Source organism: Chrysochloris asiatica, unplaced genomic scaffold (genome assembly GCF_000296735.1).
Source record: "Chrysochloris asiatica unplaced genomic scaffold, ChrAsi1.0 scaffold00160, whole genome shotgun sequence".
Lineage (NCBI taxonomy): Eukaryota > Metazoa > Chordata > Mammalia > Afrosoricida > Chrysochloridae > Chrysochloris > Chrysochloris asiatica.
Genome location: NW_006408678.1, coordinates 7,564,822 through 7,575,481, shown reverse-complemented (window position 1 = coordinate 7,575,481; position 10,660 = coordinate 7,564,822). Strand labels below are relative to the sequence as shown.

The window sequence follows — 10,660 nt, the reverse complement described above, 5'->3', positions numbered from 1 at the left end:
GGATTGTTGAAAGATTTCTATTTGTAGTCCATCAATTCCTGATCCTTGTTTTTGCCAGTGCCTTCAGTGCAGATTGAACTTCTTCCTTCAATACCAGTTCTTGACCACATAGTATGTCTTAAAATGGTTAAACATCAACCATTTCTTTTTGGGACAGTGACTCTGGAGTCCTGGTGTGGCACTGTGGGATAATGCACTGGACCAAAATGTCAGTTTGAACCACAAGGTCGGAGGTCAAATTCACCTTGTATAGGAAATCTTATACAAGGTCACTATGAGTCAGAAGTAACTTGAAGGCACTTAACAACAACAAATACACAGTGACTCTATGTATTCCTTCTATCTTCTGCTTTCTGCATCCTTCAATATTTTGCCAATAGAATCCTTCAATATTGCAAGTTAAGGTTTGAATTTTTTCTTCAGTTCTTTTAGCTTGAGAAATGCTGAGTGTGTTCCTCCCTTTTAGTTTTCTAATTCCAGGTCTTTGCATGTTTCATTATAATACTTGTCTTTGTTTTCTTGAGCTGACCTCTGAATTTTTCTGTTCAGCTCTTTTACATAATTTCTTCATCACTTTTGTATCTCCACACTAGATAGCAAGTTTCAGTCTCTTCTGGCATCCATTTTTATCTTTTCTTTCTTTTTTTTTTTTTTTAATGTTTTATTGTGAATTATGTGGAGCTCTGGTAGTGTAGAGGTTATGAATCAGGCTGCGAGCCACAAGGTCAGCAGTTCGAAACTAACAGCTGTTCTGTGGGAGAAAGATGAGGCTTTCTGCTCCTGTAAAGATTTACCGCCTCGGAAACCCTGTGCAGGGTCGCTATGAGTCAGAACTGACTCCACGGCACATAACAACAACAACAACAACAACATGTGATAATTTACATGGGAGAACATTAGTTTTACATTCGTCCTATCATAATATCGTTTCATTGCCATGGTTACAATCCCCTCCATGCATCATCAACCAACCAAAGGGTAGACCCTGCAAGCCTGCCCCCTGGTTGTCAGCACACAGCCCCTCTCCCTCTCTGGGTCTAGAGTCCCCAGCCACTCCATCTCTCCACATCATCACCTCTGCTTCCATCTCTGGCATCACTGCTTCTCTGGGTAGGATCCCACTCTCAGCTCTTCTCCCTTGATGGTCCCAGGGACCTCCGCTCCTAGACTGCAAAGTTAATCATTCCCCTCGTTTTGCTACAAAACGTCTACCTTTACATTTCCAATCCTCACAATCAGTCTTGATAACAATAATTCACTATTGTATCACAAGAGACCTAGGTTCCCTCTTGAAAGCTTGTAAGCCAGTCTCTTCTTGCCTTTGTAGACCCCCACTTTGGATAGCCAATGTCCAAGTTGCCCATCCCTGTCTATTCTGTGTAAGGAGGGGGTGGGAGTGATCCTTGCTGTAAAGATTTGTTCCCTCTTTTGAGCTACTGCATCTATAGGTGTAGGTTAAGTTCATCAAACTATATCAGACTGCTCTTTTTTTCCTCTTCTTTCTTCTTCTAGTTGAGCTCTGATCATTCAGTCACTGAAGCCAGGTTAAGTGGGCATTATCTCCAAGTGTGGGTGTTCTTGTGCATATGCCCTCTCTTATCAGCTGGACACTTCACTCTCCACTCTAGTCCTCTGTGGATATGTCACTGACTCTGGGCCGAAGACTCTCCAGGTCTTGCCACACTGCTGGCCAACCATCTTTCCTGTCTTTTTAATGACCTTTTGCTTTCTGCCTGTATAATACTCTTGATGTCATCCTATGCCTTTTCTGGTCTTTGGTCATTAGTGTCTAGTGCATCAGAGATATATTCTTGAGATGATCTTTAAATTCAGGTAGGAGATATTCAAGGTCATATTTAGGCTCTCGTGGACTATTTTTTAAGAAAAAGCTTTTTGTTGTGAATTGAGTGTCATAGTTTACATGAGAGAACATCAGTTTTGCACTCTTCCTGTCGTATTTTGTTTCACTGCAATTATTACAATCCCTTCCATGCATCAAATTCAACAGTAGTTACTTCTATTCCCTGTTATTTTTGTTTTTTATGTACACAAAAACACTCAAAAATATACAATCATTTAACCAAAGGGCACATTCTGCAAGCCTTCCTCCTATAGCCTTTCTCTTTCCATGAGTCTAGAGTTCTCAGTTGCTCTATGTCTCCATGTCATCACCTCTGCCTCCATCTCTGGTGTCGCTGCTTCTCTGGATAGGGTCCCACGTTCATTCTGTTCATATTCCTCTCCCTTGGTGGTCCTACGGTCCTCTGTTCCTGGAATGTTAGATTAACTATTACCCCCTCTATGTTACAAAACTTCTACCTTTACAGTTGTGACAATCACAATTAGTCATGATAACAATTACTCACTATTGAATCATATGAATATTATTCCCATCTCCTTTTACCAGACCCGCCTAGACAAGATGAAAACTATTCAGTGGGGATTCTACTTAACCCCACACACTCTTAAACTAAATTCCCTCTTAAAAACTTTTAAGCCAGCCACTTTGTACCTTTGTAGCCACCCCCACACCTCACCCCACCTCCATTTTAGGTAGCCAATGTTCTTGTGGACTTTTGAATTTTTTTTCCTCAGCTTCATCCTGAACTTGCATATAAGTTATTGAGTTTTACAGTTGGCCCCTGGCCTTGTTTTGGCTGATATTGAGCTTTTTCATTGACTCTTCCCACAGATGCAGTCAACTTGCATCCTGTGCAGTCTATCTGGTGAGGTCCATATATACAGTCAATCACCTTTTATGTTATTTAAAAAGGAATTTACAATGAAGAAGTCATTGGTCTTGCAAAATTCTATTATTCGATCTCCAGCATTATTTCTGTCACCATACTTCCCAACTACTGATCCTTCCTCTTTGCTTACAACCTCTGCATACCAACCACCAGTAATTATCAATACATCATGATTGCATGTTTGATCAATTTCAAACCGAAGAAATGGTAGAATTCTTCAATTTCATCATGACTGGCTTTAGTGATTGGTGTGTAAATTTGAATAATAGTGATATTCATTGTGCTTCCTTTTGTGTACCATGGGGACGGCCAGCAACCCAGTTTGTAATCCCTTACACTACCAGAGTTCCTGGTCTTCTTAGTAGGTATACGGATATTATCCTATCACATATACCATTGTACTTCAGAATAGATCTTGAAATGTTCTTTTTGACAATGAACTTAATGCCATTCCTCTTGAATTTGTTGTTCCAGACATAGTCAACCATATGATTGCCAGATTCAAAATGGCCTCTACCAGTGCAATTCAGTTCACTAATACCTAGAGGATCAATTTTTATGTGTTCAATTTTATTTCTCACAACTTCCAATTTTTCTACATTCGTACTTTGTACATTCCATGTTCTGATTCTCAGTGGATTTTTGCAGCTGTTTTTCCTCATGAGTTGTGCCTCATCAGTAAATGAAGGTTCTGAAAGCCTCCATTTGTGTCATCATGGTCAACTCAACTTTGAGGAAGCAGCTATTCCCTGTCCTATTTTGGGTGCCTTCCAACCTAAAGGACTCATCTTCCAGCACTATATCTGACAATATTCTGGTGTTATTCATAATGTTTTCATCTTCCATCACTATACCTGACAATGTTCCACTGCTATTAATAAGTTCAATGGCTAAACATTCAGGAATAATCTGCCTCTACTTCTTTCAGGTCTGTTTTTAGTCTAGAAGCTTTGTTGAAACTTGTGCACCATGGTTGACCCTGCTGGTATTTAAAATACTAGTAGCATAGCTTCCAGCATCACAGCAACACACAAGTCACCACAGTACAACAAACTGACACACAAATGGTAGTTTCCTGGTGTGGCAATGTGGGATAAAGCATTGGACCTCAAGGCAGTCGGAACCGCAAGGACGAAAGTTTAAACCCACCAGCCGCTCCTTGGAAATTCTATACAGGGTTGTTTTGAGCTGGAACCAACGCGACAGCACTTAAAAACAACAAAGTCTTAATATAGAATACTTGGTATCTGTTAGGAAAAATGAGGTAGAACTGTGTTATAGCATGGAAGGATCTATTAAACAAAAGAAAACAAGGAGCTGAACTGAACAATTTGTATACTATGATCCATCTATGCAAAAATGAATTCCTAATCTATAAATTGAAACAAAATCAAACCCACTGCTGTTGAGTTGAAACTGACTCATAGTCACCGACAGAGCAGAACTGCTCCTTTGGGTTTTTCCGAGACTGTCAATCTTGATGGGATTGCCTCATCTTTCTTCCACAGAGCGGCTGGTGGGTTTGAATGGCTGCTCTTGAAGTTAGCAGCTCAGTGTTTAACCTACTGCACCACCAGGCACCTTTACACGTAAATACAAAGAAAGGTCTGCAAGGATGAACTCCAAACAATTAAACTTTGGAAAGTAAGATTATAATGGTGGTTGATAACAAAAGATGTTTACTTTTTATCTTGTATAATTTTAAAGTTTATAAACATGCATGTGTACTTTTCATTAATTTTTGTACTGAGGTATTTTTATTTACATACCATAAAATTCACTCTTGTGCACTTTAAGGAGTCCTGGTGTGGGTGCTATAGGCTAAACACTTGACCACAAGGTCGGTTTGAACCTCAAGGTTGGTGGTTCAAACTCACCAGCCGCTCCTTGGAAACCCTATACTAGGTTGCTATAAATCGGAACCAATCCCACGGCACTTAACAAGAGCAGTACACTCACCAAATTATGAAATTATCTAATCCCAGAATATTTCATCACTCCAAAAAAGAAACCTATAACTGTTAGCAATGACTCTCCATTCCCATGCTTCCTCCAGTATATTTAATTTTTATTAACTTTTAAAAGAATAATAGGGAAAACTTAAAAAAATCTAGAATGTTGTCTCTACATTTTTGGAGGGTGAAATCCAAGAATTTAAGCTCTGTCCACCCTTGGCTATGGATAATTGGAACAGAATACCAATTTTTTGATGTTTGTAACAAAATGAAATTAAAAGCAACTATCCTCGAATTCCTTTTTGTAACAGAAGCTATTCACCCGCGTACCCTTTGAAATACTATCCACAGATATTGTAGACAGTGCAGAGGAGGGGAAGGAGACGGAGGCAATGGAGAGGGGGGAGACACAGGGAGGGAGGTGTAATAAACTCTGAGTGGTGGAGAGAAGGCTATTTTCTTGGGCCACCTGCCTCTCTAATCTTCATTAAGCAAATAGGAAGGACTCATAGTACTTTAACTTTTCCTATGGCTACCGGTAGGTGGTTTGGTTTTTGTTTGCTGTAAGTGTAGCCCGGAGACTAGCAGCAACAGCGACTTTTTTTTTTTTTTTTAATTAGAAATGAGTATCAGACCCTACTCTTGAATTAGAGTGTATTTTAACAAGGTCCCCATGTAACTCGTATCTATATTAAAGTTAAGAAGCATTGCTGTCTTAAATTCCCCAAAGACAATTCAGAGCAGCTGTTTCCTGCAGGAGACAGAACAGGTGGGCCAGGTAAGGGGCGGGCTCAGCACCCGGAGGAGCAGAGTCCAAGGCACCTGTCCCCAACCTTCACTAACATTTGGCTAGGATCTATACAGGACTACCTGTCCTCCTTTTCCGATAGAAGCCATCTCGAGGGCTCACGAAACTCGTCTCGCTCCGTCCTGGGCCGCGAAACTCTCTCCGATCGCCAAGGCTACGAAAACGTGGAGTCAAAAGAACCGCCATGAGATCGCGAAGCTACTCCTACCGCAGCTCCGTGACTCCACCCCCACCTACTTAGGGGGTGGAGTCCAGGGACCGTTCGGGCATGCCCCTTCCGAAGCAGCCGGAAGTGACGTCATGCCAGGGCCGGCAGGTCTTTCGGTTTTCTGCCCCCTCCCTTATTTTTCCTCCCCAGTCCCTCCCCTCTTCTCCTTCTTCCCTTGTCGGGCTCCAGCTTTCGCGGCCGCTAGCGCGGAGAAGGCTATGGAGTAAACGGGCGGGGGCGGCCAGGTGCCGAGGCTGAGCTGGTGCAGCCACGTCGCGTTTGGGGGGGCGGGGGAAGCGAGTTCCAGCGCCGCCCCTCCCGGGAGGTGAAAGGAAGAGGTGAGTGATCGCCCGCGGCCGCCGAGCGACCTGTGCCCGGGGCCGCGCTCCGCCCGGACGCCCTAGGCCGACGTGTAAGGAATCGGGAAGGACCTGCACTCGGGGTAGGCCTCCCAGAGCCGCCCCGCTGGCCGCTGTTGCCTGGTGACGGTCAGCACAGTGGACTCCCGTGTGAGCTCGGAGTCGGGGAGCAGCGAAGAGAAGAGTGGCTCCAAGAGGCCCGAGCCCCCCGAAGAGGCTTCGGGGGAACGGAGACCCGCAGTCGGAGGGGGAGTCACCCGCGCCGGCTTGGGAGCTCTGGTTTCCGCAACGGAGATCGGGGGTTCCCTTTTGGGAAATTGGACACTGCTCGGGCCGGGGTGCGACAGCTCCCCTCAGTTCTGAGGTCCGCCTCTGATAGAGTGGGTTCTTCCCCACCAGGGCCCTGTCGACCCGCGTCCTTGTCCGATTGTGGCGATAGTTCGGGGAAGAAATGTTATTGTGTGAGGTGGGTGGGGCGGGTGTTTTGTTAAGCATAAAAGTCCCCTTGGTAGCACCTGCTATCTTGTTTTACTAAGCGGTTGAAGGCTTTGCCCTAAAAAGATAAAAGCCTGCAAAAACTTCATGGGATCTGACTGAGCCCGTTCCAGTGATCTGTGATCAGAGAGACCGATATTATCTGCCCCTCTGGTATGACGCTGTAGAATCAGCACTGGAATTCGAACCACAAGGATGACAGTTCAAACCCTCCAGCTGCTCCTTGGAAACCTTATACAGGGTCTCTGTGAGTCAGAATGGATTCCACAGCTCTTAGCAACAACCAAGGCACTAAACAACAGAATATTATCACATCTGCCCCTTTAACAGTCTTGGTGACATTCCGGACTCAAGCCACTTAGTTACTAGTGATTTATGTCAGTGGTGACTTAATTGTAAATTGGCAACTGTTTGTTTGTTTTTATTTTGTAGATCAGATTTGGGAATTAGTTTATGATTACATCTTTTCTCCCTCCCCCGAATTGGATTCTACAAGTGAGTAGTTTTCTGAATTGCATGTCTCTTTTTTCTGGAAAACGATTAAAGAAAATGTTCCAAACAGCATGGTTGTGGCATGAAAAGCCAGGTGCTTCCTTTTGGACTTTGCAAGCCTTTTTGTTTGTCTTACTCTTATTTTTTAATATAAATATTAATTTTTTGAAAGCTTATTTATCAGCTGTATGCATACATGTTTGACACAGCATTAAATTGTAGCAAAGGACGCTTTGAGGGACTTGCCTTATGAAACTTTAGATCCACCTTACACACATGCAAAAACCTATTCTTTGTCTCTAAGATCCGTGTTGTTAAGTGCTGTTGGATCAGTTTGGACTGTCTGTATAGAGTTTCCAAGGCTGTAATTTGGAACAGAAACCCTTATCTTTCTCTCTCTGAACGACTGGCAGGTTTGAACCGTGGAGCTGTGGCTCCCAGTTCAGTGTTTATCCGAGTCACCGCGCTCCTTTACAATCTATAACACCCAATAAAATAAATGCAGACACATTGCATTCCTATACAATGGGATATTTCTGTACAGCTCAACCCTATAATTTAAAGGTTTCAGGTTTGTTTGAAATTCATGATCTATTCCTCAAGAAAAAATGACACCCTTTTGTTTAGATCAATGACTACCATCCCTTCTATAGGAGTAAAAGTTTGATAATTTCCTTTATCAATATCTTCTTTCCTACTCAATCTATTCTGATGTCTTACTGATTTTGGCTCTTGAATGTCTCATAGCTGCTGCTGTTCATCTACCTCATTACTATCCTAGTTCTGGCCACCATCATTTCTCATCTGGACCACTTCACTAGCCTGCTACTTATTGCACTTCTACACACTCTGGCTCACTGTGTAGTTTTCTTCTCCAAACTAGTGCACTATTCTAAAATGCACTCACTGTTTTTAAGGTAGATTACAATCTTTGGCATGCTCTACAAGGCCATGTTTTAATAGTCTCTTCTCCACAATATTTTTTGGCATTTTTTTCTCTCCTCCACCCTGTCTTCCTTTGAGGTTTTCTTTCTACGGCAGGTACATGTGACTTTGTTGTTGTTGTTAAGTGCCGTCGAGTCGGTTCCGACCCATAGCGACCCTGTACAGGGTTTCCGAGGGTGTAAATCTTTACGGGAGTAGAAAGCCTCATCTTTCTCCCGCGGAGCGGCTGGTAGTTTCGAACCGCTGACCTTAAGGTTCGCAGCCCGATTCGTAGCCACTACGCTACCAGAGCTCCTTAGCTTATGATATTTTCTTCTGTCTCAAAGTTTTCTTATTTACCGTTTTTTTTTTTTCTTTTAAATACTATTTTATTATGTTGTTGACAAAACTTCATACAACTTGTTAGGTTCCTGTTTGACAATTTTCCACACAAATTATTGTAACATTGTGTGTTAATGCTACATTTTTCATAATGATCAACACTGTCTCTGGCCATTACATTTCCAGTGCTCTAGTTTCATTTTAGTCTTTTCTTTGGAGTAAATGTTAACCATTTGGTCTCATATAATGACTTTTTAGTAGAGCACCAATCTTATGCGTGATATCTTTTATTTTGTGTGTCACTCTGCCATTTCGCATGATCAAAGGATAGTTTCAATTCAAGATTTAAAGAGTCTCCCAGGACTCTAGTTTCAGGGAGCCCTCTAGTCTCAACTGTTCCAGTTGTTGTTGTTGTTATGTGCTGTGGAGTTGGTTCCAACTCATAGCGACCCTACACAGGATTTCTGAGGCTGTAAATCTTTATGGGAGCAGACCGCCTCATCTTTCTCCCGCAGAACCGCTGGTAGTTCCGAACTGCTGACCTTGTGGCTCGCAGCCCGAACCTTTTTAAAGAATTTGAGTTTTGTTGTACGTTTTTCAGCCTTTGTATATGGGACCATTTATTGTGACCCCTATTAATAGTGGTAGCTGCGCACCCTTTAGTTCTGGTCTCATCATCGATGAGGTCGTGGCTCAGGTAGGCTATTCACTTTGTAGACTTGGTTTTTCTGCTCTGAGATTTTGCTTACCTTCGTAGTCTTTTCTTCCTCGTGAGCATGGACCAATAATTGTATTTTAAGTGACTTCCGAATGCGTTTAAGACTCCAGACGCTACTCTCTTCACTACATGGTTGCTATCGTTGTTAAGTGCCGTCTAGGTTACAGATTATGAATTTGTAAACTATATTATGGTGCTAGTTGTCCCATGAGACTGTGGTCATTAGGCTTCAAACCTAGAAAACCAATCTCAGCAGGTGTAGGATTATGTCTGAGGAGTAGCTGTAGTTGTGTCTTCAGTAAATTTATGTGCTGTACGCACATACCTGTATTTACACGTAAGTACATACTTCTGTTTGTTCTCAAATATTCTCACACCTGTTTTGAGGCGGCTTCAAAAAATTTTGTAGAAAAAATGGAATGAAAAGATGGGAATTTTTCCATGAACTTTCTGAAGCCCCTTCACATGCCTATATTGATCTGCATGTGATTGTTTTGAGGTCTTTGTTGGAGTTGTTGCCATCTTATATGTGAATTTACAAATTCTTTATGACAAACTGTCTTTGTCTTGAGCCCTTCTCAGTGACACTTACTGTGCCCATGCTGTACTACTCTTTCTTTTCATTTAATTAATGCTTACTCATCATTCAGCTCACTTCAGGAAGACTTTCTTCATTAGGATGTTGTTGTTGTTGTTGTTGTGAAGTGCCGTCGAGTCGGTTCCGACCCATAGAGACCCTGTACAGGGTTTCCGAGGGTATAGATTCCCCTAATTACATGTTCTCATAGTGCTGTTGCAGTGTTGCCATATTTATTAATACTTGTTGAGTACGTAACACCAGTTATCACCTCCAGGGGAAAAGTTCCATCGTTGAAGATAGTATTCCACTCCATAGTTCACAGGAGTCTGGGTCTCTAAGAAAGACACAACTCACACCCTAGCATCAGCTATCACTTCCCCATGGCCAGTGGGTCTCCCTCTGCAGCCAGCGCACACAACCTTCTTCTGCTCCTTCCCCTGTCCACTGGGAACAGAGATATGAGTGGGGTTGGCTGTATGCTGTATAACACAAGCATTTAGCTAAGCAGCTTGTGGGACTGTTGACGTGTGCTCAGGGCAAGGAGGAAAGGATGTTTTCATAAGATACTAGCAGCTATGAGATGTGTCAGAATGTCCAGGGAAAGAGAGCAGCCCACACTATCAGCTCATCCAGGAAGCCCGGCCAACACATCTGGTCTGGAGTACTAAGTCCTTCAGCATATTCGATGAATATATAATTAAATTAATTCACTGAGTGCTAACTTTGCCAAGCGTTGTACTAAGCATTTTACGTGTTATGGTTGTTAAAGTGCCATCAAGTCAGTTCTGATTCATAGTGACCCTGTATAGGGTTTCCAAAGAGCGACTGGTAGGTTTGTAGTTGACTTTTGATCTCACTGTGCCACATGGATGGCATTTTTCCTTTTTCTGGATTAGAAACAGAGTGAAGGAGGATAATTGATGGATGGTCACAGAGCTTGTATTAGAACTGCCGTTTGAACTCAGGTTGCCTTGCAACTGAAGAATACTTGTTGTTATGATGTGCTGTTGAGTCAATTCCGACCCATTG

General features: G+C 42.6%; 1 protein-coding gene across 1 annotated transcript in view; it reads right to left on the bottom strand.

Annotated features, from left to right (window-relative positions):
• Positions 1-6,575, bottom strand: part of DEPDC4 (DEP domain containing 4) — a 50,896-nt gene extending 44,321 nt beyond the window's left edge. The window contains exons 1-2 of the mRNA XM_006871127.1: positions 5,811-6,575; positions 5,576-5,711 (exon numbers count right to left, since the gene is read on the bottom strand). Of these exons, the coding sequence (XP_006871189.1) occupies positions 5,576-5,711; positions 5,811-6,575 (901 nt within the window). The remainder of the gene's footprint in view (positions 1-5,575; positions 5,712-5,810) is intronic.
• Between the last annotated feature and the right edge of the window lie 4,085 nt (positions 6,576-10,660).